Here is a 23,070-nt window from a genome sequence, read left to right on the forward strand (position 1 = left end):
TTTTCTCTTCATGCAATTAATCAAACTTAAAATATTCAGGGGATTCTTCAACCTTTAGCCTGTGGTTTCCGTCTTTTAGTATTACAATGCAAAGCCATTTCCAAACAAGTACCTATAGTTACTTCAGAGCCTAGAAGTGGTTCCCAAACCTGGAGGTTGGTCCATCAGAAATAGCTTGGGGCACTTGTTTTAAATGCAGATTCCAGGGTTCCACTCCAGACCTACTACATGAAATCATACCACAGATGCAGATGCTTACTGTATCTGTAAAAGGACAAGCTGAATCCATATCCTCCAGATAAGTAAGTCAAAGTATGATTATAGTAATTGGTTCATTTGGCTGTATTAACGATTCAGTGCTACTTATCACACCATCACTCTTCATGTCCAAGTCTGATTCGGGAGCTTTCACATGTATAACGCTAAGCTGCATCACTGATGTAAATGGTAACATGATTTCAAAATGGCATTGAAAACCTTTAGTATTTTATTTCACCCAACAACATAAAATTATACCCTTGCCCAAAATTTATCTAGAAATGAAGCACATCTAAACAAATTTTTGTGATATAATTAGAACTTTTTTTTCCTGATTCAATAGTGCCTCCAAGCTTTGGATTTCTTGCACTCAAACCAAGTGATCCACAGAGACATAAAGAGTGACAATATTCTCCTTGGGATGGATGGCTCTGTTAAATTGAGTAGGTATTATGATTCAGATGGCATATGAGAGAGTGTCAGGGGATTTCTACTCTTTTACTGTCTATCTTGAGAAGAAAAGGGCTATTGAAAGTGATGGGTTTGAAGGCATTTAGAGCCCAGTTTGAGGTAAAGAATTTTTCTAATGTTGTGTTCCTGTAGATCGTGACCAGATTTAGGGGGTTCGATAGTTCAGAATTTCTAATGGCTTCCATCTGCTGGATGACAAATACCTAATTAGAAAACTAAAAGATTCTGTAAGTTAGAGGGAACAGTGTGGGGAGGGAACCAGATTGAGGTCTAGTAAAAATGACATCACATCAGTCGGTTATTTCAGACCCGTTTAAAATCTGGACCAGCTGAGAGGTCAGGTAACAAAAGGATATGAGCCAGGCAGTTGTAGAAGCTCAGAGTCTAACTAAAGGAAAGTATGGCCGTATCTGAAAGTGACCTCTTGTAAAAGAAAAATAATTTGAGCTGATTTTAACTGACTTTTCTTCTCTGCAGCTGATTTTGGGTTCTGTGCCCAGATCACCCCTGAGCAAAGTAAACGAAGCACTATGGTGGGAACTCCCTATTGGATGGCACCTGAGGTGGTGACTCGAAAAGCTTATGGTCCAAAAGTTGATATCTGGTCTCTGGGGATTATGGCGATTGAAATGGTAGAAGGTGAACCCCCTTACCTTAATGAAAATCCACTCAGGGTAAGTCGAAAGAAAACTCAAGTACTTCATCCCCAGGAAAGGGAAAAAGCCAAATGTCATTTCTTGTCTCCACTAAAAGTGGCCAGAATGGGGTCTTTCATGGGACAAGTGACCTAGAAGCTTCAAGTTACAATTTTCAAAATTACTATGAGTTATTTCCTGTTTCTCTTAAGATGTCTCAACAGTTTTTTCAAATGCTTCGATATCACTATTTCTAATGCCAGGGGTCTTTAAAATTCTTTAGTATAGCTTTCTGCTGTTAAAAAAAAATGTAGCTTTTTTTGTTAAAGCAAGATGTGGGAAGAAAACAGTATTTTTATCACATGCCATGGTTAAATGATCTATCTAGGAAACACTTACTTTATAATTACTTTAACAAAGTAAATAAACACATTTCCAGAACAGCTATAATTTTTTTAATTAGATTTTGTTTCATTATCAGTAATGATTTATTAAGCAAAAGCAGCATGGTGGGTAGTGAATGGAACACAAGATAGACACAGCACCAGCCTGGTGAAATCACAAACTTTATTAGACTGTCAAGTAGAAAATGAATGGAAATCGTTTGTGTTGGGTAACTCAGTTTGCTGCTGCAGAATCAGAGGTTTGATTCTTACGTGGTCTGGTTACTTCTACGAAGAGAAAAGCTCCGTTTTGGAGTCTACCACCACCATCTTTATTTGGAGAAAGGCAAAGGAGCATGAAAGAGATGCTTGCTCAGTACAGAAGTGAGCCACTAGCTGTTTTGTTGAATAAAGCCTAAAGGTGAGCCAGAAGCTGTGTTATATACCCAATATATAAAGGGCATCACTACTGAGAAAAGGAAATACGCACTGATTCAAATTCTGATCTCAAAACCCATGCAGAATGCCAGTGCCAAAGGCATCTTGCATACTGTTTGCTTCATTACCACTAAGAGTCTGAAATTGAATTTTACCCTTAGTATACAAAAACCATTAGTAAATGGTTAAGTGTTTACACGTTAAGTTTATAAGATCCATATTCAAGCCAAATATATGTGGCTTTCTGTACATGTAAAGAAACCTACAAGCTGATTATCTAGTTATTTTGCAGTTGAACATTTTGTAATTGGGAGCTGCGTTCCCCGTGTATGGAGAGGGGGACGGCCTCCTCCTCACCCCCTCCTACTTTCTCTCTGGTACTTGGCCTCTTGTCCTAATCCCGGCACTGATTAGAAAATAACAGATAGGAGTGAATGCCCTAATGAATGCTATGGGCTATTGCTCTGGTCTCATGAAACAATCTGGAGGTACGATGTGGCTGAGTGGAAAAAGAAGGGGCATTTTCCCACCGTTTGTGGGTCAGCCCTCCATGAATTGAATCAAGCCCACCCCTGACCTATGGACCAGCGCATCAGGATAATTACATGGGCTTGTCCTTATTGTTTAACCACCTTTGCCCATTAAGAAGTAGCAGTGAAAGAACACATCAGGTCTCTTGTTTCCATGGATTTCCTCCTCTAAGTCTTCGGAGTTTGGAGGCACTAAACGGATTATGGCTATTTTGCTTTCTGCCTTCTAATGAGTAATTTACAACCTGCAAAATTTAAGGATTAAATCAATGGCTCTGTAAAGCAACTGGTCTCAGTAATGCATTTATTACCTTCTTCGTTCCCCAATTACAGTTGATCACTCTTCAGCTAGGCTGTTAATCGTTAGAAAAAAGGAAACAAGTTTTAATCTTTATGGGCATCTTCTAGCCTAGGATTAGAGCTAATAATTAACAGCTTGTCTCTTAGGATCCACAGCCTTGTATCTAAATAAGTACTTGTAGATTAACAAGCCACCAGATTCAGGAAGCCTACATTAAGGCTATAATACAAAGATTCGTCAGAAAGGCCACCCGGTTGAATTCCACTGACAAGGATTTACTCTCCATGTGTGATCAACCTCCAATGATTCAGTCACCAAGTCCGTATGGTGCCGGCCCTCTATCTGTCTGCCAGGCGCCACAAGGACCTTTTAAGTTTTGATTTTAGATATGTTGTCCTCATGTTCTCTTAAATAAAAGCCAATGTTCCCGGCTATATGCCCTTATTTGGAATTTGAAAAATGTAGTCACTGAAACCCTGGAGAGATTGGACAGAAAAAGATATACCATGACCCTGTTGGAAGCCTGTGTTTTCTTGGATCCTGGTGACCAGGCCATGTGTGGGGAAATAGAAAATCGCAGAACTTTGGGAGAGGTATAAAAGAGAACTGGCTTAGCCCTTCTTTCTTTAAAATCCTTCCAAGACCACCACTCATCCACCTCTTTAGGCTTTGAGGAGGAAAAAAGGAAGGAAGTGGAAGGGAGACAGAGTGGTAGAGTGAAGGCTAGCATATTGATATGAAAAGCATTTGGCCCACGGAGTCAAGCAAAACTGGGTGGGTCTTGGCTCCACCACCTGCCAGCTCTGTGACCTTCAGCAAGTCATTCAAAACCTTTATAAGCCTGTTTCCTGTGTGTAAAATGGGGACAATATCTCTCCTACAGAGTTAGTGTGAAAACTAAATGAAATAATGCATGTAAACACCTAGCACAGTGTGTAGCTCATTGTAAGGAGAACGGGGGAAGGGATTTATATATCAATAGAAAAGTGAGAAAGGATCCTTAGAATACTTTTTACCCATTCATGAAGGGAGACTGGATTCCCCACTTGCCCCAAGAACTTCCCTTCCACACTGACTATACTCACATCCCTTCGAGGAGTGGAGGGTCCTCCACAGTTTAGTATAAATGACCATGAACAGGTAACACTGAGCAGCAGAGGTTAAAGGTAAAATCTGGGGCTGTACATTCGAAGGCTGTTTGCATTTCACTGTGGCTTTTTTTGTGTCTTTGTTGGCGTCCGTTGGAACTGAGCAAACCCTCTTGAAATATTGCCTGTTAACATACCACTGATGCAAGGAATTAGCGACTCCCCCCCTCCCCCCAGTTATAAAGCGGTTGGGATTTTTTTAATGTAAATTGCTCTGTACTAATTGACCTAATTTGCTCATAAAATGCCTTTGAAAGGTCAGAGAGTTATTAACTGTGCCGATGTTATGAGGTTGGTACCCTTCCAGAGACAGAGAGGAGACAAGTTCCTCACTGCCTGAAGTCTTTGCACTCAACGTAACTGGCCTTGGATGCCTTGTTCTGTGACGCACGGACATTTTTAGTGAAGCCTCCAATAATAAAGTGCCTTGTTCTTTTTGTTTGCCAAAGTGACTGGAGTTAAAATCGAACTTCCCCTGTGGATATGCAAATCAAACGTTGGTACACTGCTCATCTCCCCAACTTTTGTGTTAATTTGAAGTTATCTTTTTATAAACCTGTGATTATAATGACCTGATTCTAAAGAAGGAGGCACAATCATTTCCATAAAACAAATCTTTGGTTTGTTGTTGTTGTTTTTATTCCTCAGCACGAAGAGAGTGCCTCTTTCTTAACTTGGCATTCCACATAATGGGGCTGTTCTTGTCAATGGGTTTTGAGGGATTTTGGTGTTTGTGAAACGTCTCAGTGACATCCACTTGAGGTCCCTCCTGGACCCTGTGGATGAAGCCCTTTTTGTGTGTAATTTTCCAGACCTTTATCCTAGTTGAGATGAACTTTCAGTGTTCTCTTTCTACCCTTGCTTTAAGCATCTGTGAAACCGTATCAAACACCGCATCTTTGGAAGACAGTTATCGGTATCAGGAAGAGATTATCTGAGGGCTAAAAATAGTATTTAGGATAGTATGTGAACCACCTATCCTGTACTAGTGGTTCTCCTCCTTGGTTGGACACTGGAATCATCTGTGGAGCCTTAAGAACAAATGACGTCAAGTGCCCACACCAAGGCCTAGAGCAAATACAAAGCTCTGTGGCAAGCCCTTTGTAGAACCCTGTCTATATTGAAACCAGTTCTTCATCAGCCCTCTTTGAGCATGGTTGTTCAACCAGAAAAGAGCATGCTATCATTCTGCCCACATTTCTCCTTTTCATCTAAAAAAAATATCATGAGTCACTTTGTTGAAATCCTGACACACCCTGGCATTCTTTGATTTACCATTCCAGCAACGCTGTCAAAAAAGAAACGACATTAGTTCAGTATATACCTCTCTAATATGCCCATTTTCTTTTTCAATTTTGCTTCTCCTGCAAATGGAGTCCATCATTACAATGTGCTAGCTGTTGTGTACATAACACATATTGGTGATGATAAAGCCATCAGTCTGGCTACTCATGATTAGGAGTGCATAAACTGTATGGCCAGAGAGGAGGGAGGGCAGAAGTGTAAATTCAGACCTGTTGTCTACATGAAGAGGCTTCCTCCTCCCCCTACCCCCACACTTGAAGCACTACACACATGTTAGTTTATTCTTCTTTTTTATTATAGAACCGGGGAAATTCTGGTTAGCTTGTATGTCTAGAGAAGAGAGTTAAGCAGAAGAAGAGACTCTCTAGGAACTAAAAAGCAGCAGCTAAGGGCCAAAGTGCTGGAACCTGTGTTGTGGATTGGAATGTCTGGGTTTGATGGCGCGTGCTCATTTGGAATTAAAGTCAGACATAAACTTCCTGAGTGCCAGAGAAGCAAGCATACTTTGCTAGCACTCAGTCAATATTGTTTTGAATGTATTTCAGGAAGAGCTGGGAGCATTCCCTTCTTTTTCCGTAAGCCACTATGGAACAGCAAGGTTTATTGATGGTTTGTTGACACTTCTCCTACTTTGAGGGCAAACCTATGCCTAAAAGGAGGGGTGAGTTGGGATAACTGCAACTAAAATAATTACAGAACAGTGACAGGGTTTCTTTTTAATCAGAAAAAATATTGCCTGTCAAAAGATAGACAGCTCTTAAGAATCATTGGTTGTCAGGAATTTAGCATAGGAAAATGGGACCTAGCCATAGGAAAGCTGCAAGTCTCATTTAGATTGTACTTCAGAAGCAGACAGTTCAAACTGGTGAGTTATGACCCAGAAGACAGCCAAAGGAGAAATTGATTCCACAGCAAACGAAAATCTGAGACTCTGACCAGGCGAAGAGGAGGCAAAGAAAGATGACAAATGTGGTGACCAGGGACCTGCTGTTGGCCATGACTGATATTCCCTTATCCTACTGTTTATTATCTTATCGTTCCTCAGTGTCCTTAAAGCAAGGCTTGGGAATAAGCCAAGGATGCATATGCCCATTGCCCTAATAGGTACCAGACCTATAACAAAGTAGTTAAGTCCGTTGAAATCAAAGTTCATTCTAAATGGACAAATCACAGAGTGTGATGATGGACATTTGGCCCCTGAAATGCCCACTCAAATGCCCACTCACATGTTTATCCTATGGCTTTTTAAATCTGTGTTTTTGCCAATGAAAAATGACTTCACCAAGAAAATTAGGGTTAGCTTGATAATTAAGATAATTTCTGACCTTTGTCATCATTTTGAAATATACCTTTTCCAACCTGGTTGCAACATCGTTTTAGAAGACCCTTTGCATTCTGATAAAAGGATACTCTGAGGTGTCTTGTATAAGCCTCTCAGCAGAGAAGTTAACTTGATTAAGGCAATCTTAGCTCTGTAGCTGCAAGAGCCAACGTTCTAACAGTGTCACCAAAAACAGGCTGACCTTTTTGCTGTAGCTTTCTTCCTCCCTCCCTCCTTCCCCCCCACTTCCTCCCTTCCTTCCTTCGTCCCTCTCAACCTCCCTTCCTCACTCTTTCTTCCTTCCTTCCTTTCTTTTTCTTTTCTTTCCTTTCCTCCTTCCTTCTTTTTTGTTTTTTTCTTTTTTTATAAATTTCTTTCATTATTTATTTTTTGGCTGCGTTGGGTCTTCGTTGCTGAGCGCAAGCTTTCTCTAGTTGCAGCGAACGGGGGCTACTCTTTTTCATATTAAACTTTTTATTAAAACTGAGTCTTTACAATATATTTAAAATGACATGTTCCACAGGCTACTCTTCATTGTGGTGTGCGGGCTTCTCACTGAGGCGGCTTCTCTTGTTGCGGAGCACGGGCTCTAGGCGTGTGGGCTTCAGTAGTTGTAGCACACGGGCTCAGTAGTTGTGGCACACGGGCTTAGTTGCTCCATGGCATGTAGGATCTTCCCGGACCAGGACTTGAACCCGTGTCCCCTGCACTGGCAGGCGGATTCTTAACCACTGCGCCACCAGGGAATTCCCCTTCCTTCTTTTTTAAAGCATTGCCCCACTGCTTAGATGGCAAAATCCATCAGCACTTTTCATCTCTGTGTGGCCAGTGAATGTGACGGGACCAAACAAGGAACTATCTAGTGTCTCAACCAACGGTATGCATCATGTGAGTCAAAGAGTGAATTCTGTTCCCAGGTCTGCCAGTCAGGAGCCCCCTGACCTTGTATAGATTACTTCTTGCTGGGCCTCCATTTCCTTATCATTTCAAACAAATGGAATTCGACAAGATTATTGGTTACCAATGGACTCCACGAATTCCATGGACTCCTAGAATTCCATGGAGGTCCTTGGGGCCCAGGGGGGAGGTCATGTGGCTCTTGAGTCCACCAGAATAGTTCCTCTTTAACTTGTTTTCTGTATCGGGCTTCCACATGAAATTTAGTTAAATAAAAGGGGAAACTCCTGGGTCTCTTACTCTGATTCTGTATTCTTAGGCTGTAGATAGGCTACAGCCTTCCCTGAGTGCCAGAAGGGCCAGGATTTGAGTATGCGTTGTCTGTAGGAGTGCTTCCAGAGTTGTGACCTTCAGAAAGCTGCTTGGATACATCTCTGTCATCATCTCGTGACTAAGTCTGTATTCCACAGAGTGGAAAAATCCGCCTTTCCCTACCAAGAAAGACACTTGATCATGATGCAAAGCATGCTGCATGTGGGACTGGGCAAGCCCACTCTGACAGGAATCTTGGGGAGAAGCCAGGGAAGAGCAAAAGAGTGATAAAGCTGTTGCAGGGACCCATGATCTACACTCTGGGGTGTATCGGGAAGAATAGCATGTTATGGTATACAGAACTGTTCAGCTGATGAACTGCATATAAAACAGAAGTTGAAACCAATTTATGTGAGCAGTAATGTATGTTTCACAGATCATATCACACTCCAGCTGGATTTTGATCCTAATATGGCAATCTGGAAAAGCTCCAGAGAATCAGGGACTTAGTCCCTTCCTGCTCCAATATTCTGAAGTGAGATACGAACAAACGTATTACGGTAAACAGTATCTTGGAACTAGAACCTAGGTGTGGGTTGAAGAGAAGATGGGAGGTGAGGAAGTCAACATACCAAATATAGATGATGTTTTGAAAAGTTTTATGTGAGAAGGACCGGAGAAATGGGGCAGTAGCAGAATGGATCCTAGGATCGGGTCCCCTTGACCTTCCTGATTTGTTGAGCCTTTATCTTCATTTCTCTTCCTCTTCACTCCACTGACCACCTTCTCTCCCCATGGTACTTTGGCCCCAGTCCTCGTCCTGTATTTTCCTGCTCCCTCTGCTTCTTACAGCTTTTTTTTTCCCTCTACCTCCTGCTCCATTTTGCCTTCCTGCTTTTCCAGCTCTATGCCCACCCCTCCCCCACTTCCAAACCCCCTGTGGTTCTCAACCTTGGGTGTTGCTTGGGCTGCCCAGGGTGGCTTCCTGAGCACACGTAGCCTGCTCCACGTTTCCTGACAAGCACTATTAATCCGGAGAGATTAGAATGAGCATGTACATTATCAGACTCATCTGGTCTTTATTTTCTGGCAGTGGCCAGGTTTTTTTGGGGTTTTTAAAAATAAATTTATTTATTTATTTGTTTGTTTTTTTGGCTGTGTTGGGTCTGCGTTGCTGTGCGCGGGCTTTCTCTAGCTGCAGCCAGCGGGGGCTGCTCTTCGTTGCGGTGCGCGGGCTTCTCATTGTCGTGGCTTCTCTTGCTGCAGAACACAGGCTCTAGGCGCATGGGCTTCAGTAGTTGTAGCACGTGGGCTCAGTAGTTGTGGCGCACAGGCTTAGTTGCTCCGCAGCATGTGGAATCTTCCCGGGCCAGGGCTCGAACCCATGTCCCCTGCATTGGCAGGCAGATTCTTAACCACTGCACCACCAGGGAAGCACAGTGGCCAGTTTTTTATGCTTGAAAGGAGCAGTCTAAAGCTAAGCCAAGACCTAATCAGTCAGTGGTACCTAATTACCTTTACCATCAAGCTATAAGGGAATAGATCTGTAATAGGCTCAACAACAGCAGCAGAGCCCCCTACCCCCGTGCAGAATTTGGTGACAGATGAGAGCTACTATGCAAGACAAGTAGGGAACTAAGTTAGACCACAGTGCTTATTCAGTTATCACACTGAACCGTTGGGTTGAATAAGTCAAAATAGGGAATACAATGGTAGTTATAATATAGCAATTTCTTTTTTTGTAGATTTGGCCCCATTCACTCTCTTCTTAGAAAGAAATGTCAGGGCTTTCCATGAAATCCATAAACACATCAGAGGCAGTAACACACTCTGACCTTTAACCTCTGAAATCCCAGGTCATGAGTAAACTAAGTCCTAAGGTGTCAAGTCACTCATTGCCAAATCTCTCCCGTAAAACACTCAAAGGTAGTTGAAAATTCCAAAATGAGAAAGGAACCAGGACAGCAGTAGGTTACAGGCAACAACCAGAGGACACACTGCTTATAAACTCCCAACATATGTACAGACACTGGTGAATACAATATGAAGCCTAACTGGGCACCTGCCTTTTGTTCCCCATTTCGAAGTAAGTGGGAAAACAATTGACCTCCAGGGGGTCCATTTCCTCTGGTAGAGGTAGAGGTAGAGTTGTGCATGCTCGATGTGCCTCATCTCTTGAAGAGACCTTGTCTGCCTCTGCTTACGAGAATTACTAGCTCAGAGGCTGGGAACAGTGTGAGGTGATGCCGTGCAGTGGTCAGGAGCGTGGACTCTGGGCTCACAGTCATTGGATTCAGATATTGACTCCCTCATTGCTAGTTGTGTGATGTTGGGCAAATTATTATATTAACCCTACCTCCCTCAGTTTCTTCATTTGTCAATTGGGGATCATAATCAAGTATAACTCGGGGGGGTTATTGTATGAATCAAGTGAGCTAATAGTAATCATTCAATAAATGCTAGCTAATAATATTTCCCATGAAAACAGTATTTAAACAGATATTAAGATATAGGTGAATAGCCCTTTGTCTTATAGTTACATTGTTTGTTTTTTAATTTATTTATTTTATTTATTTTTATTTTTGGCTGCGCGCAGGCTTTCTCTAGTTGCAGTGAGCGGGGGCTACTCTTCGTTGTGGTGTGCGGGCTTCTCACTGCCGTGGCTTCTCTTGTTGCGGAGCACGGGCTCTAGGCACGTGGGCTTCAGTAGTTGTGGCTCGCGGGCTCAGTAGTTGTGGCTTGCGGGCTCTAGAGCGCAGACTCAGTAGCCGTGGCGCACGGCCTTATCCGCGGCATGTGGGATCTTCCCAGACCAGGGCTCGAACCCGTGTCCTCTGCATTGGCAGGCGGATGCTTAACCACTGCGCCACAAGGGAAGCCCCAACATTATTTGTTAAATAGACTTTTATGGGCCAGGCTGAGAGCCTGTTCACCATGTATAACACGATTTCCATGGGAAAATGTGTTTTGAGTCCCAAGTATTCAACTTAGAAAGAAATGTTCACACCACACCCTCTCCTCTTTGTAAAGGGAGTCTTTATAACAGTGCTGGGACCTCTCAGGGTTACTAACACATTTCCTTTTAAGTCTCCTGGTTTGTCTTCTAACATCTTAACCTAAACTTTATAAACTGTTAAAATGAACTGAAGTCACAAACTGAAGCTTTTTAATTAAATGGTTAGTCCAGTTGCAAAACTGCCTTAATGAAAATTTATTGGGTACATATGGATTGTTTTGGGGCTTCTTTGGAGAAATGTGGTAACTTCTAAGATGACCACTTTGATCTTTTTTAACTGAGGAAATTGCCAATAAGGTAAATTGAATTATTCCTCCAACTGGGTAAAGTCGTTTTCTCTGAGTACTAAGGTAAATTTAGTTGCACATCAGGGTCCGCAGAAAACTGCAAAGTTTGTGTGTTATTGCCAAGTGATATAGAGTTATTAAAAATTCCAGAACACCAGAAACTTCTAGGTAATGTGTATATCACAAAGAAGAAAGGCACCATTTTCTGGCCAAAGATTGTCTGTCTAACATTATAAATAAGGTCACGGGGCCTATGTTGCCTCACCTTAAGAATTAAACAGACCTTGTTTAATGATGTAGCTGAAGAAAAATCAAGAGCTCCTTCTCTGTTCACGATCAGTCAGAGAAGACTAAGTTGCTATGTTTCAAGTTCCAGAGAGAACTTATTGTCTCCGCTTCCTCTCTGGGTTTGCCCACAGCAGATTACGATGTTGTGGACCTCTTTCTCCAGCTTTCCCTCTCTTTGATGTCATCCCCTTACCTACATTGCTCATGGAGCTTTCTTCCTTCTCCCACACTGAGGAGTTGGGTAGTCAGAAGTTCCCACATGCCAAGTCTGTTCAACTCAAAAAGGGTGCTTTTGTCATTCTCTGTATATCTTCTTACATGTTTACTAGTTCACTTTAGGTTCTGAGCTTTAATACTTTGTAAAGTCTGTCATATTCCCAGCTCAATTAGATTTATTTATACATTTTGGCTCTCATTTCATTTAGCAACAAAAACATTTATTGAGCACCTATTTTGAGCCAGTTGCCATAAAATCCAGAGATGATTGTGACACAATTCCTACCTTCACACTCTAAGAAGACAGACCAGTGAACAAGTAACAAGTATTCACCCTACAGTGTGAAAACAGACATATAAACAAAGGGCTGTAGTAGCTCAAAGGAGGGAAGGACTAACTCTATCTGCACGGTGACCACCATCCCAGTTTGCTTGGCACTGAGGGACATAGGACCTTCAGTAGTAAAACCCAGGACAGTCCCCAGAAAATCGAGGTGGTTATTCACCATATCCATCTGGGAGCGATGGAGAAGACTTTAAAAAGGAGGTGCCATTTGAAATAGAAATTATAAGGCAAGTAGAAGTTTACTAGGCAGTTAAGGGAGCAGCATTTTAGGCAGACATAAAAGAGCATTTCTTACTATGGGAATGATGAACTAATTGGCATGAATAGTATGTGAGCTTTGGCCAATGTGTGTACCTATGTGGAGTTGGGGGAAGCAGGGCTCTAGGGTGAGAAGAGAACAGATGAGGACTAGAAAGGGAGGCGGGACCAAATCATGGAGGACCTTCTATGCCATGCAAAGGAATCTTTACTACGTATGCCATGCAAAGGAATCTTTACTACGTCCTGTGTTTTCAAATAACTATAGTGATCCCTTGGTTCAAATTAAACCTTGCTTGGAAGCATGCATAAATAAAGAAAAAAGAAGTATTTCTCTGATTGAAACACATATGGGTGGGTGCAGGGTCCTAGAATCCCTACATCCATCTCCCTCTCCCACCCCTTTTCCCACTTAGCTGCTCTTGAGGGGAATTTTGGAGAGTCCAGTTTGAAAACCACATCTGTGGACCATAGGGAGCCACCAGAAATTGTTAAAGCAGAAAAATGGATGCCATGATGAGATTAAAGATGAGATAGATTGTTAAGGAAGATGGACTGAAGAATAAAAAGGCTTGAGTAAGAAAAAACCTATTGGGAGGCTATCGTAACAGTCTGAGGGAAACCCAACCTTTAGCAGAGACAGTGGGAACAGAGGAAAGTGCATGGGTGTGAATGACATTTCTAAAGGTTGCATGAACAGAAGCTACTAGACTGATTAGAGTGAAGGTTGGGGGAGGGGAAGGTTTCCAGTTGAGGAAGGAGGAGAAGTCAGGTATGAATCTGGGTTTCTTACTCAAGGAGCAACCAACTGTAAAGGAAATCTCTAGTCTAATTTCTTTTTTTTATTGAGGTATAGTTGATGTACGATATTATATAAGTTTCAGTTGTACAACATAGTGATTCACAGTTTTTAACGTTTATACTCCATTTATAGTTATTATAAAGGGTTGGCTATAGTCCCCGTGCTGTACAATATAGCCTTGTTGCTTATTTACTTTATACATAGTAGTTTGTACCTCTTAACTCCCTACCCCTATCTTGCCCCTTCCCCCTTCCCTCTCCCTACTGGTAGCCACTAGTATGTTCTCTGTGTCTGTGAGTCTGTTTCTGTTTTGTTATATACATTCATTTGTTTTATTTTTGAGATTCCACATGTAAGTGATATCGTATGGTATCTGTCTTTTTCTGATTTGCTGGGTATTATGCTAAGTGAAACAAGTCTAGTCTAATTTCTCAGCCAGCCCATTTTCTTTGAGTTTTCACTAACTCAGATAAAACCAGAATGTGATCAACTCGTGCCTAGACTGATTTTCCTTGATCTTTCTTCAGCTAAGACTTGACTTTGCTAGGAAAACGCTTTTTGCTGTGATTGTTGTGTTGCCTACAACTGTTTTTGTCTCTCATTAGCAGGGCAGTGGGTAGCAATTTTCTTTTTTGCAAAGATAGGACCCAGCTTACACACAAGTTCATTTTTAAGTTAATTATTTGGAACTCAGAGTGCATTTTCCCATAGAAACGGCATTATGCATAGTGAGTATGTTCCCAGGCCAGTCCACAAAGGCCAGTTTAGCCATAATATAACTGAAAGTGTGGATCTTTGCAATAGAAATTAGTTGGAAATAATACTGTTGCAATTAAAACGAAAACAATAGTTGGAAAAGAAATCGTCTGGGTTTTTGTTTCCCTTAAGGGGTAGTACTTGATGAAAAGCAGGTTTAATCCTAGGAGGACAAAGAGAAATAGATGAAGATTTTTGTGTAAATTGGATGGCACAGCTTTTTAGATTTTATTTTTTAAAGAATTGTGGAGGGTTTTTAAAAATAATAAAAGCAGTCGCGTTCATTGTAGAAAATTTGGAAAATTGAAAAATATGTTTTAAAAAATTAAGTCGCTAATAATCCTACCACCCAGAGAGAACCACTGTTAACATGTTGGGGTGTTTCCTGTCAACCTTTTTCTTAGTACATGGATTGAAGAGAGGTGAGAAGGACTTGGGTAGAGATGTATATGTACCTGTGGGGAGCAAGGTTATATGGAGTAGAATGTATTGAGCTAAGAATGGTGAAAAGAAAAAGAGAGAAAATGAAACAGTATGGCATGCACACAGACTTAGGGAGAGTGAAAAGGGAAAAAAGAGATGTGTTTGTTTAGGACTGGGTTTGGCTACAGGGCAGAAAAAAGCCAGCAAAGGACGCAGAGTTTGGCGGAATTGTGGCCAGCTGAAATAAGAGAGTTTTAGGAGGAGTTAGCAAATGTAATTTGCAGTAACCAATTTTCTTTTAATGCAGGAACAAAGATGGTTTGTGAGGACAGGTGCCTCAAGCATCAATCATTAAGCCCATTGCTTAATTGGGTGGAGTAAACCAGTTCTCAAAGTATGGTCCTGAAACCAGCAGCTTCAGTATCACCTGGGAACTTGTTAGAATGCAAATTCTCAGGCCCCTCTGCAGATTTACTGAATCAGAAACCCTGGGGGGTGACCCGGGAAATCTGTGTTTTAACAAGCCCTCTAGGTGATTCTGGTGCCCGCTGTAAGTTGACAGCCACTGGATTAAACGGTCCTTTCTAACCCTTTCTAAAGTACATCTCAGGAGGTTTCTGGAAAGGAGGAGAGATGTCCTCACCAGCTGATGAAAACTGGCCTGGGAAAGGAGTTTGATAGAAATATTTTTGATAATAATATTAGGAGCCACGGTGGAAAAGGGGGCTGATAATTTGCTGTGAAGTTCAAGCAAGTTCAACAGGGAGCATGTGTTCATGATAGTTAGGAGTCTGGTCGCATAGACAGGCATAACCCTGGTGGTAATACCTGCAGGAAAACTCCTATTTAGCCTTCAAGACCCTGTTCAAATGCCAAGCTCCTCTGTGAAGCTTTCTCTGAGCTCTGGTGTAAATTGTTTCATCCTTACATTGACTTAGCACTTCCTGTGTTTCTCTTAGCTCTTGTCTCACTGTATGGTAGCTATCTATAAGTTTCACTAAATTGTGTCATCTTTGAAAGTAGGGCATTCTGTTATTCATCTTTGGATCTCCAGTGTTTAATATGGTACCTGATACATACTCAGTGCCCTAGAATAGTTTGCTTAGAGGAGGCATGAGGAATGGCCAGCTTTTTATGGCTGCGGAGCCTTTGAAATATGGGTTTACTTTTGTGAATTAACCATGGTTCTGGGTCCAACTCTCGGCCTGGAAGGCCAGGGCCCTTGATTTTGTCAGCACACCATGAGTTGATATCTCTCAGTGGTGGCCTTCCACAGCAAAGATCTCAGAGATATATTAGCAACTTATTATTTTACAGTAGGTTACAAGATTATTAATGTCAACTTTTCTTATATTTTCTCTTATTATAGGTAGACTTTCATGGGGAACCTAATTAAAATCTATAGGGATACATCTGCCACAGGATAAAAGTACTTGAGTCCTTGGGCCCCAAGGGTTACTTCTCATCCAGGCACTGCCATCTTCTGATTCTCTGTACTTCTCTGATTGCATAATGTAGTCTGTTCATCCCTGGTCCGCTCACAAATATTCTCCAATCAAGATAAATAGTCAGTAAATTACAATCACCTTGGCAACTGTGCCTTCCAGAGGTTATACTTAGGTCGACTGATTGGATGTGTGTGTGTTTCCTCAACTCTTTAGTCACAGATTCCTTGGTTTCATTTCCTAGGTGGTTAATCACACATTCACGATATATGGATTTTTACTGGCTTAACTCTCATAGGACAGCCTTATAACCTTACTTCCAAGCTTTTGGGGGTGGGGCACCTCACGGTCACCTCAGTTACTGCCAAGAGTAACCATTTCTAAATGTTACAGAAACTTTGCAGTATATGTCAGTGTCATTCTCTAAAATGGAATTTTTAAGACCCAGGATATAAACCAGAAGAAACTGGATTTGTGTCTTGTATGCCAACTCGTGATCCTAATATGTATATGCTGAATAGATTTTTCTAATGTTCTTTTTTTCTATAGGCATTATATCTGATAGCCACTAATGGAACCCCAGAGCTCCAGAATCCTGAGAGACTGTCTGCTGTATTCCGTGACTTTTTAAATCGCTGTCTTGAGATGGATGTGGATAGGCGAGGATCTGCCAAGGAGCTTTTACAGGTGACAATGAAACAGGACAGTTACAAAGAGAGAGTCATTATATTGAGCTTTTCCATGTCAATGTGTGACAGTAAGAGAGCGCTGTCGAAAGAGGTCTAGTTCGAGTCAGGCTCTAACCATTTGATCTGAGACCACAGGCACATAAGTATAGGCATGCATCTGATACGTGATTGATTCGCGTGTTGCCTTTCTTCTGAGAACGTGGGAGTTCAAGCTGTAACTCTCTTTTATTCTTCCTGGAGTCTTATTTTGCAAGGGAAATAACAATGTGAACCTCTGGTGTTGCTGTTTTGTTCTAAACTTTACTTGTGCCCCTGGATGTTGTACGCAGGTGCTCTTGGCCGGAGGTAATTGTCTACATAACTATGCAATTATTTCCATGGCATCTGCTACTCTAGTGCTTTACTGGTCAAAGCCCCTTTGCTTGTGATGCCAAATGGCAGGCACCTGCTTGCCTGGGTGAGTACCATCCAGTGGTGAGTGCCTCTGTAACCATTTGTCCTTTTCATGGCTCTCAGGGATTAGTGTATATGATGGTAATTAGTACCTACTTTATACCAAATTCTTTACAAACGTTATCTCACTTAATTCTTACAACTCTCTAGGATAGGTGTTAGTATCCCCGTTGCAGATGTAGAAATTAAAACTCACACAGCTATTGAATGGCAGAACGTGGATTTGAGCCCTGGATTGTCTGACTTTCTTCCACACAAACCAATTTAGAGGGGAAGAAAATGCATTTATATTAGTAAAGCAATGCATGCCCAGGATTACACATATAGCTTCACTGCTGGGGACTGACTGTTCCTTGGGGAACAAGATAAAGATCTGTAATAGCCAAGAAAAGTGATTGCTCGTTCTCCCTGACTTTGAACACATAATCCAGTTAAACAAAAGGCATAACACGTGGTCATGCAGAGTGTTATTAACCATAGATTCAGTCTGTTTCAGGCCAAACAACAAAAAGTTCCTGTTGCTTCTGAACTCCCTCCAGAGACAGCCACACCCACGCGAAAATATCCCATCCCAACCCAAATCATATCTGGGATAAACCAATTTGGAGGAATTGGGGAGGCTACCCCTTGTCTTCTCTGCTACCTGTGAGCATTTCACAGGCTGTCATGGGGCCCAAAAATGTCAGATCTGAAATAGCCCTTTATTAATCCTCCCATTAATACAGCCTCAAATTATAGATGAAAACCTGGAACTTTTGAGTGCTTCATTTCCACATCTTTTCACCCCTCCCACCACCCCACATACACATCCTGGTACACACTCCTATCATGTCTTCTTCCAAGGATGAGTGAAGATACAGGTTCTCTGAAGGTAGCTATACAGTTATGTAGGTAATTGAATCGATTATCTAGTTAATTCCTTCCCCAACAATACTTTTATCTGAACCAGTCAGATTTCTGATGCAAAATGATATTTTGAGAAAATTGAAGACTTTGTTTGTTGCATCTTCTCCTTTTACACATATAGGCTATAATCTGTATATCACCTTAAGTCCATATAACTCCATTCTCTGACTCTAGCCCATTTTAGAGGTTAGAAAGGAGAGAGATACATGGCATTCACACCACTGGAAGGCTTGAGAAAAGACAGAAATAAGTGGATTTTTATGGAGCAACTTCTGTTTGCAAGGCTTAAGTGCAGTGGGTGATACAAATCTGTTAAAGGCATGATTCCTACTCTTCAGAAGTTCACAGTCTCCTTAGGAACATGAAAAAAATGCAAGATTGTTTAGAGACTCAGTCAACCCAAGGCCGTTCAAACAGTAAATGTCACGGTTGATTAGAGACGTACTTCTATGGGCTATGGCATTCAGAAAATGTCTGCGAAAAGGGAAGAGTTCGGCTGAGCCTTGAAAGACAGATCAGTTTTAGATAGTTTGAGGGGAAAGGGGGAAGGAATTTCAGATGGAAGGATTATCGCATGACCAAAGGCATGTAGGCAAGGTTCAAGGGAACAGAAACTAGACGGTGTAGCTGAAGTAAAGAGTTCCAATAAGGAAAGCCGCAGGAGACAGGACGTAGAGAGCCTTGAACACCAGGCTAAAGGGTAGGGGCTGTAGGCAGTGGGGAAACACTGAAGATATCTGAGGGACACACCTGATGAAAGCTTTGTTCAGGAAGATGAATCTGGTGGTATGCAATAAGAATTAGCAACAGAAAAAAATGGAGGCAGGAAGATGGGGGGTTATTATTATAATTTAGGATTAAGTTGATTAGGCCTAAGGAGAGCAAGAGATAATTGTAAAAGGCATTGAAAAGGAAGCACTTGGTAACTGATTGCATGTAGAACATAAGGGAGAGGAACACAAAAGTGACCTCAGAATATCAAACCAGTGGTAGAGTTCAGCAAAAGCAGAAGTGATAGAGGATAATACTACAGTGGCTAACGCTGATTGGCTTCAATGTAGCTTACGAGGAACTGTCACTTACCTCATTTAACCATTGCGACAAGCAAAGGAGAGGATTGAACCTAGGTGCTCTGACTCACAAGAGTACCCTATTTGGTAGATTTGGGCGTACATTTTTAAATGTTGAGTTCAAGGTGGCAGAAGGACATTCAAAAGGAAATATCCAGCAGGCAATTGGAGAAATAGGAGCAGAATTCAGGAGAGACATCAGGTGACACAGTAGACATTTGGGAGTCATCTCCATAAAGCTTGATGAGAGGTTGGAACCATGAAAAGGAATGAGCTCTCCAAGGAATTAAATTAGAAAAAGAAGATGATGAGAGTCAAGTTCTGGGAGGTGGGAAGAGGAAGTGGAACCAGGGAGGAAGATAGAGAGGGAGGGAGTAGTCAGTGAGCATGTGTGTGGAAGAGAATCGAGACAGTAGAATGTCACAGGCCCCAAAAGAGAACAACATCTCAAAGAAGAAAGGGATGTTCACTTGTTTGAAGCACTGCAGAGAGGCCAAAAAAGAAATGGTGGAGACACACTATTGGTCAAGGTCTTGAGTGGTCAACAGAATACACTTTTTTAAGCATGAGGGCTGCTCCAGATAAATTCATCGATTTAAGAAAATCAGAAAGTTAGACTTGCAAACACAGCGAGATTTTACAAGACCCCTACTCTGAATTTCTAGCTCTGCCAGTCAGCGTCCAGAAGATTTCATGACACTGAAGACCAAAAACATCTGAAGGACAAAAGCTGGCACTATTTTTTAAATGATGTTTAATTGGATCCACAAAATGCATTTTAATGAAAATGAGGCTCCTTGAAAGTGTAAAGTAATATACTTGTTGGAGGAAAGAATTCTAGTAATTCCTCTTTTTTTTTTCCTTTTGCAGCATTCATTTTTAAAATTAGCCAAGCCTCTCTCCAGCCTGACTCCTCTGATTATCGCTGCAAAGGAAGCGATTAAGAACAGCAGCCGCTAGGACTGCAAGCCTTACCCCACACCATCTCCCTCATGAGTAAGACTGAAATAAAACTCCACTGCAGGAAAGATGGAAGAAAAGACAGTCGAATGGGGTGGGGATTCTTTAACTTTCAAATGAATAGAAACTTCTTATAAGCCTTTTTCCTACTCCCTCAGATTATGTAATTTATTTGTAAGCCTGAATCGCAGCCCAAACAGGGCAGCAATGTCGAAGTGGCCATAAAGTGGTCACTTCTACCGTGAAGCGAAAGAGCCAGTAGTGAATCCCCTCATTTTGTGCATTCACTTTGAAGAAAAAAGATTTCTCAAAGATGCACACTCCCTCTTCATAGTGTTGTGTTTGTTTGTTTTTAAGTTAGAGAGTAGTCCCTCTTGCATTCGAACCTCCTTCAAAACTCCTTACCCAATGTGATGTTTTTCACTTGCATTGTCATTAGATGTCCAGAAAAAAAAAAAGATGTCAAAATGTTTTTTTTTAAAAAAAAGAAAGTAAAAAACAAAAACAAAACAAAAAAAAAACAAAAACAAAACAAAACAAAAAAAAACCCCAGAGCAAGTACTGTGTGAACATGTGGAAGTCCATGCCCTAATAGAGTTGAAATTTTTTATTCTTCTTCTATAGTGGTGGCTCGGTTTGTGTACCTGTTTTTCTGCATTTGTATTGGAAAAGGTTTCTTTTACGACATTTTCCAAAAGCAGAGAGGAATATGTGTGTTCAGGAAGGGCTTTTAAAAACTCTATGTCTAAAGTTCAAATGGTGAAATCTTATCACATTTTCATGATGATGCTTAAGAGGTAGTTGATTTATCATTTGTATAAACCAGCTCGTTCATCTTCATGATACCTGAAAAAAGACACACCAAAACTATGGCACTCCAGTTGGGTGAGTCCAGGTCTTAAACCTAGGAAATCCTGATAGGAGAAACCATACTTAAACAAAGACGGGACTTTCTCCAAGAGCCAAAAGGAAGATAATATAAGCATGCAATACTGAAATCCTTGTTGGACAGTAAACAAAGATAACAATACCTAATTTAATCCTGTCTTGTCCTTGTGGAATGTAGGTAACTGTAAAATAGGCACAACAGGAGGAAACAGACCCATTAACCAACATTTGCTGCTGATAAAAATTATTTATCTTGACAATTTATAACATTAAAAATTTTTTTAAACATCTGGAGAACAGAAATATTGTAAGCACTCAACTCTGTAAGAAATGGGAGGTAAGTGAAAACTACATCCCAGTCAACATTAGGCTCTAAGTACTTGTTGCCATTTTCCCTATGTATCACCAATTTCTGTTTCTGGATATGGTGTGTTCATACTTAGCCCTTTGGGCTTTTGAATTTTAAAAACATGTTTGTAAAGATCTTGAAGTTCTCCGGTGAAAAGCATTTGGGTTTGCAATCATATACCCCAAGAAATATCAGTCCAACTGAATTCCTTTTGTGGCTTGGGGAAAATATGAAAATTTGACTAGTATTTCACCGTGTATCAATTTATTAGAAATTCAACAGTTGCCACTTCCTGAATCTTCTGAGAGTAGAAAAATATCTGGAGGGTGTCTGCGTAGAAAAGGATATGCTTCTCTTTCGAGTGTATTGTCAATTTTATAAATTCTGCATAGTTGTTTCTCTAAGCCTTTGAAAAGCTAGCAGTTTGTGCAGTAGAAGGCTTCTTGATTTGTAGTATGTCAAGAATCTGAATAGAACCTATCTACATCCAGCAAGAGAGGGAAAGAGATCAGTGCCATGGGCCTCTCTCCTTCTCTGCCTAGGCACATCCGTCGATATAATCATCTACCCATTCCTTAAAATGAAAGCACTTTCTTTAGAGAGTTTCTGCTGACGATATAGTGCACGTGTTTATGTTTAGGAGATGACACCACTGGTGGATTTCCTATTGTCTTCTTTGACTATGAAATTTGGGAGGGGCTTGACCCCCCCCGCCCCAAAAATGTCCACAGTGGGATAAAACAACAAACATGAAAAGATCAAATGGTAATATTAATTTGAAGCATACTATGTTATACTTCACAAAAACGTGGCTGGGCCTGAAAATTTTAATGCCACACTGTTTTAATGAGAGAGAGAGAGAGAGAGAAGCCTTAATTTTGATTTCATTTAACATAAGTATTTTTTTAATTTTTCATTCATAGTGCCAGGGAATTCAATGAAATAATACCTGGGGTGCAAATAGAATTCAGTACATTGATAACTATACCCTGCCAGGGGAGAGAGCCCCAAACCTAGTTGGGAAGCCCTAGTTATCTGTTAGCATCCCTTATATGTCAGGAAGGCCTTTTTTTGGTGGGGGGAGACCTGGAGCAGTGATCCTTCAGGTTGCTGTAGGCAGAGAAATGGCTGCTCTTTTATGCTTTCAATTCAGCGTATTAACAACAAAGAGCCTGGTACTACTTCACCACAGCCCGTTGTACCAAGATTTTATGATAATATATCCCAGTAGGCTTTACTCTTACAAACTTATATCTATGTAAATTTTAAAATGAGAACAGCTTCTAAAAACCCTTCCCCGTGTTGGAGAGTTATGTATATTTCTAACAAGTATTAGAAAGAAGCTGCTTCTCCTGCCAAAATGATGCTGAAGGATTCACATTTGGTATCCTCGACCAAGTTGGACTCCAGATGGTTAATAGTTTATTCCCTTTCCCTGGATTTTTTTTTTTTTAGCTCATCTTGACACAGGTGAGTCTATCCAGATCTTTGAAGTCGCTCGTGTGCCCTGAGATAATAAGGGCACATCGTCGAATGTTGATTCCAAAATGTCCTGAGATGGGGATAGGGCAGTGGGAAAGTCAGGGAAGGGTGAGAAGCACAGTAGAGATTATTTATTTAAGAAAGAAAAGAACATTAATGTTGTAGCAAGGAGCCGGCACGTTGTCATAATCCCCTCAAATCAGTCACCATGTTGGGTAATGACTTCGTTCTTGCCGATCTCGTCTATGTGTCATTGTAAATATTTGTGTGTCTGTGTTCCATTTTGGCTACTGGATGGCCAAGTCATGTAAGAAGATTTAACTCAAGTATTTATTCTTTAATTGTGTTATTCAGATTTCTTTCAGGCTTGTGAATTGCACCCCAATGTTTGAGTTTAACTACCTGATCCCCACATCTTTCCCTCCCCTGTGAAGCAC

The 23,070-nt window shown here is 41.2% G+C and overlaps 1 protein-coding gene across 11 annotated transcripts in view; it reads left to right on the plus strand.

Moving 5' to 3' along the window:
• The window catches only part of PAK3 (p21 (RAC1) activated kinase 3), a 272,619-nt gene extending 252,372 nt beyond the window's left edge, over positions 1-20,247 (plus strand). For all 11 annotated transcript variants that reach the window (XM_061179278.1, XM_061179267.1, XM_061179272.1 and 8 more), the window contains 4 exons: positions 602-701; positions 1,207-1,403; positions 16,386-16,523; positions 19,825-20,247. In XM_061179278.1, the coding sequence (XP_061035261.1) occupies positions 602-701; positions 1,207-1,403; positions 16,386-16,523; positions 19,825-19,914 (525 nt within the window). In that variant the 3' untranslated portion in view covers positions 19,915-20,247. The remainder of the gene's footprint in view (positions 1-601; positions 702-1,206; positions 1,404-16,385; positions 16,524-19,824) is intronic.
• Positions 20,248-23,070: the final 2,823 nt, after the last annotated feature.

The sequence above is a fragment of the Eubalaena glacialis genome, chromosome X (genome assembly GCF_028564815.1).
Source record: "Eubalaena glacialis isolate mEubGla1 chromosome X, mEubGla1.1.hap2.+ XY, whole genome shotgun sequence".
Lineage (NCBI taxonomy): Eukaryota > Metazoa > Chordata > Mammalia > Artiodactyla > Balaenidae > Eubalaena > Eubalaena glacialis.